Source organism: Arachis ipaensis, chromosome B10 (genome assembly GCF_000816755.2).
Source record: "Arachis ipaensis cultivar K30076 chromosome B10, Araip1.1, whole genome shotgun sequence".
NCBI classification, from domain to species: Eukaryota; Viridiplantae; Streptophyta; class Magnoliopsida; order Fabales; family Fabaceae; genus Arachis; species Arachis ipaensis.
The window spans coordinates 18,114,580-18,120,315 of NC_029794.2; the positions used below are offsets into that span (position 1 = coordinate 18,114,580).

Sequence of the window (5,736 nt, forward strand, 5' to 3'; positions counted from 1 at the left end):
AGTAATCTCGCAAACGCCAGGTTGCGAGAGGACAATAAGCACATATGTGACCATCTCGAATATGCGTCTATTAGGACCATAAAATATCTAAAAGATCCACATGGTGGATGAATAGGTCCACATATATCACCTTAAATCCTTTCTAGGAATTCAGGGGACTCAAACCCAATCTTTACTGGTGATGGCCTTAAAATTAACTTCCCTTGAGAATATGCAGCACAACAAAATTCACTAGATTTAAGAATCTTCTGGTTCTTTAGTGAATGTCCATGAGAGTTTTCAATAATTCTCCTCATCATGGTTGTTCCCGGATGACCCAAACGGTCGTGCCAAGTTATGAATTCATTTGGTCTAGTAAACTTCTGGTTTACAGTGGCATGTGATTCAATTGCACTAATCTTGGTATAATACAACCTAGATGAAAGTGAGGGTAATTTTTCTAATATAACTTTCTTATTTGAATCATGAGTTGTGATATATAAATACTCATGATTTCCCTCATTCATCATCTCAACATGATATCCATTTCGGCGAATATCTTTGAAACTCAACAAGTTCCTCAGAGACTTGGTAGATAATAGTGCATTATTTATTATAAATTTTGTTCCTCCAGGAAACAAAATTATAGCTCATCTAGAGCCTTCTATCACATTGCCTGAGCCAATAATAGTATTAACATATTCATCTTTTGGCACAAGATGGGTAAAATATATATCACTTTTGAGAATAGTGTGTGAACTTGCACTATCCGCAACGCATACATCTTCATTACATATCCTTGCCATTCTCTTCAAAAACAAATAATAATAAAATGAGTAGTATGCATAGTTAAATTGAATACTTGATCAGAATTATTTTTCTAAGAAACACTGTACATAAAATAATGTCATATACTGAAATTTTATTTTAAAATTTAACACATTTAATAATTTCAAAATTCATAAACATTAATATTTCATTATTTATGTACATCATATTTGAAACTTAAATACATAGAAAATAAAACTTAACAATAAGTTCTTTACATTATTTATTTACATATATACTTCACAATCCCACATATTAAACTATTTCATCATTGATCAAATGACCAATATTTCCTTCAGGATCCTCAAAGAAATCAGATACATCATAATGAGTGGTGGAGTTCTCAGCATCATTTGAAACAAAATTTGTTTCCTTTCCTTTGTCGTTCTTTTTCAAAGATGCCTGGTAAAGATCGACTAGGTGCCTTGGAGTACGACAGGTACGAGACCAATGGCCCTTTCCACCACAGCAGAAACACTTCTCCTCGGTTGATTTATTCTGCCCGATATTCCTTTCTTTATCCCACTTCTGGTGAGATCCTCTCTTTTGAACATAATTTTTTTTCTTTCCATAATTTTTCTTATTATTAAAACCTTGCCATTTACCTCTTCTGGGGTAATTTGCCACATTTACTTCAGGAAATGGGGCAGCGCCAGCTGGGCGCGCTTCATGATTTTTTAATAACAACTCATTGTTGCGTTCAGCAACAAGAAGGCAAGAAATTAACTCAGAATATTTTTTAAACCCTTTCTCTCGATACTGCTGCTGCAGGAGCACATTCGAGGCATGGAAGGTTGAGAAAGTTTTCTCCAACATATCATGATCAGTTATTTTTTTCCCACACAATTTCATTCGTGAGGTGATTCGAAACATTGCAGAATTATATTCATTTATAGATTTAAAATCTTGTAAACGCAAATGCGTCCATTCATATCGGGCTTGAGGAAGTATTACCGTTTTTTGATGATTATACCTTTCTTCAAGGTCTTTCCAAAGATCTGCAGGATCTTTTAATGTAAGATATTCATTTTTCAATCCTTCGTCAAGGATTAAAATAATTAGCTCAATAATAATTTATAGATATATAATAATATTATATGTTGTAATGTATATATATATACAAAGATAGAAAGGAGTATAAAAAGTAAAGAGAGAGAGAATTGCATAAATATATATATAAAGATAGAAAGGAGTATGAAAAGTAGAGAGAGATAATAGCATTTGTTTATAGTAAGAGAAAGAAAGAGAATATTATTATATTGCTGTTGTTTTTGTATGTACGAATGTAAACAACATTCTGCTATTTATAATGGTAACATACTTTACTTTTTCAACATTTCTTTAATGCCATTTACCATTGAGAAGCTGAGCCGCCCAGACATTAATGGGCATCCAACTCAACTTTTATACTTATCACAACAAAACAATCAATAAAGCCCAGTAATAAATGGACAATTAGCACCAAATAAAATGGGATATATATATATATATAAACTTGTTTATGAATTAAATTTACTACAACCGACCTTAGCTCAGTTGGTAGAGCGGAGGACTGTAGTGGGGTTTCCTAGCTGGTATCCTTATCCTTAGGTCGCTGGTTCGAATCCGGCAGGTCGGAGTATTTTTCTTTATTTTCCCCCTTGCTTTATACGCCAACTGCGCTGGTTCAGAGAGGCTAAAATAGTCCAATTAATATTATTATTAATTTATTAGGTTACTTATTGTGGTCTATGGAAACATAGAGAGGCTAAAATAGTCCAATTAATATTATTATTAATTTATTAGGTTACTTATTGTGGTCTATGGAAACATAGGCACTGATCAACACTTAACTATTAAAAGAAATTGTGCTCCTAGACTTTCTCTTATTTTATATTATCATTATGGAACATTCTCCTTCATTTCTTCTCGTCTCAGTTATTCTATCTGAATTATTTCCCTCTCAAGTCTCAATTATACTATTTTCCCATAGTCATGGTTTCAACATTGTTTCAAACAGCCAGCCAAAAACTGAAAGGGAAAACATTTCAATAAATAAACATTGTGTTGTAGGTGAACCATGATGGGCAGATACATAATTGACCCATGATATCATATGGCCGTAAGTCATTCATATATATCCATGGAATCTGATTGTCCATATATATAATCCTTAACCTACATCCTACATATTCATAGTGAATGATCCGCACAGATTAGATTGGCGCAGAAATAGTAAGACAAAAATATCTACAACGTTGAAAGGTCTCTTTCTTAGGCCAGGGGTCAAACTCTCCTTCTAGTTTCTAGTCCACTTTATGACCATTGCTGTGGTTTTCTTGATTAGATGGTGGAGTTAGGGGATCAATGAGGAAGGACTTTATGTTTTTGTACGTTTCCTTGGGCTTCTCCACATTGATTGCATGCCCTGCATTCTTAAGTACCACCAGATTCGCCTTCTCTCCGATATGCCTACAGAGAAGTAACAATAATGTATAACCCGAAATTCAGATCAATGGGGAACAAACTGAAAATAACAAAGCTAGTTACAACTTACAAGAATGAATTGTATTAGCTTCATCTTAATGGTTTGATTCTACATAGGGTCCAATTGTAGAGTCGAGTCTAAACTATAGAGGACAAATGGTTTTGCTAAGGGCATGGGTTAAACGTAACCCGTTCCTTTTGGTTGACAAAACCCAAGATAAAATTATCAGAAGACTTGGTTTCTTAAAACTTTACCGTTTGAGTCTGTGAGCTAATTCCAGTGGGAATATCTGGTCTTGCTCCCCCCAGATAATTTGTGTGGGCTGCATCAATATTGAAAAGTCATGATTTCTAACAAGTATTTGGAATGCAAAATTGCCATGTGGTAAAAATAAAACTGAGCATACAAAATCAGTTTCAGAAGCAAACAAATTAACCAAACCTTGGAGATTTTAGGAAGATTAGACATCTTTCTATCCTTATGCAGTGCTTGGATTAGTTCTTTCCTCTCTTGGCGGTATTCAGTACACATCACCTGCAAGTACATAAGGCCATTTTCAGATGAGTTTTGGGAGGCAACAAAATTTTACTTTAGTTGCCACAAGCCTAACACAACCCTAAATATATCCAAAGAGTCATTGCAGCCATGCAAAGGGATGTGGCTAAGTTTTACATGGATGTTGCAAGCCTAACATGACCCTACATAGATCCAAAGACGTCACGTCGTGGCCATGTATTAGAATGTGAAGAAGTATTACATATCTGTCGCAAGCCTAACACAATCTTCCTTGTTTTTCAGGGATTAGGACAGATTATGTAAACATAGCCGAGTTAATTTATCAGTTATTGTTTATTACACAAGAGCTAGCTGATTGATGTTGCAAATAATCAATGCAACATTAATGAGGCAAGTATAAATATGTATACGCAGTTATGCACATGCCTATGAAAGTATGAATCATGATTGGCCTGCTATTATTCAGTCCAATACTCGAAACAAAATTGTAAACTTTACAAAGTCAGTGAGATTTCTTACAAACAATTCCAAGTAAACCATTCCGGAAATTATTTAAAATCAGAGCAACCTGTAACTATAAACCAAAGGATAAGATTACAATAAAAAAAAAAAAAAAAAAAGTATAGGTAGACAATGAGAATACTAAATAATGTGAACAATGGATATGTCGGATGTTTAAAAAACAGGAAACTAAGCCACTTACATCAATGAAATCATTGAGGAAGCAACTAGGCAAAACTTTGATAGGCTTCACAAAAGTAAGCTTTACCAGCTCCCTAATCTTCTCCGGCGTCTGCGGCAGCAAGAGGTTCACGGCTTCATCCACAGTCCTCACCTTGAACATCCCTTCATCCATGTCCTTTTCCTCCAAGCACACACCAGCACAGCATAACACCAGCCTGTCTACACTCTCCGGAAACTGCGCTGCCATGCTGTACGCCACAAATCCGCCATAGCTCAACCCAACAATGTTCAATCTGCTGTGAACACCATGAGCCTCCAGCATTGCCATCACACACCTGGTATTACAACTCAAACAATTGGGGAACAAATGAGTTTCTTGATCTCCATTTATAGCGATTCATCGTTTCAACTAAATATAGACAACAGATCATCACATATATCAGCTGTTACCAAGAGAAAATCTTATACATTTTCAGAGAAATTCTTATACGCGCTCAAAAACAAGAAAGTAGAAAATAAATATACGATCCTGCCTTACACCATTTATACTATTCATGACAAAACACATCTATGATATTCTCCCACTTCTTGTGTTAAGCTTTTCAATATATACACCAGAATTTTAGCTATTATTTTGTCATTTCTTGTATAAGAGTTAACTTTATGAGCTCCAATATGCAACATAGCTGTTGCAAACAATTTTTTAAAATAGACGTGCTATTGACGCTGGCCAATAAAAATTCGAACGAACACACTTCCTTAAGCGACTTGCGAGCGAGCTAACCACGAGTTGGTCGTATAAATCTCGTACTTGCTCTTGGAAAACATAATTTCTAGTGTCATCAATTCTTTTGTAATCTGCACAACTGAATAACTAACTCTTTGGAGGGAAGTAACTAACTTACAACTAACTGAGTTAAGCGTAACTGTCATACGAGCTGTTTTAGTCTTTACAGTTATCAAAACAAAAAGAAAAAAGGAAAAAGTAGGAACCTGGCTTGGAAGGACTCGGATCTCTCGGGTTTGGTGGTGTAGGAGTCACCGAAGAAGACGAGGTCAGGGACGAAGACATTGAATCGAGACGTCAGAGACGAAACGAAGTCGTTCCACTGCCACATTGCATTGGCGCCGATGCCGTGGATCAACACCAGGAAAGGCTTCGAAGCTGCCATGCTCTTCGGCACCCAGCAGTGCATCACTGTGCCGCCGTCGCCGAGGTCGGTGGTCGCTGATTTCAGCCCTGCCGCAGAGAACGACCGCCG

General features: G+C 35.9%; 1 protein-coding gene and 1 non-coding gene across 2 annotated transcripts; one reads left to right on the top strand and one right to left on the bottom strand.

The window, feature by feature from the left end:
* Positions 2,329 to 2,425, top strand: TRNAY-GUA. The gene is made up of 2 exons: positions 2,329 to 2,365; positions 2,390 to 2,425. It is a non-coding gene; the product is annotated as a tRNA-Tyr (tRNA).
* On the bottom strand, positions 2,819 to 5,736 carry LOC107624143 (monoacylglycerol lipase ABHD6; the record flags this gene model as incomplete). Its single annotated transcript, XM_016326608.2, is given in 5 exon segments — positions 2,819 to 3,258; positions 3,529 to 3,596; positions 3,716 to 3,808; positions 4,494 to 4,809; positions 5,468 to 5,736. Coding segments are annotated over 5 exon segments (912 nt in total), but the record flags the coding sequence as incomplete, so codon positions are not given.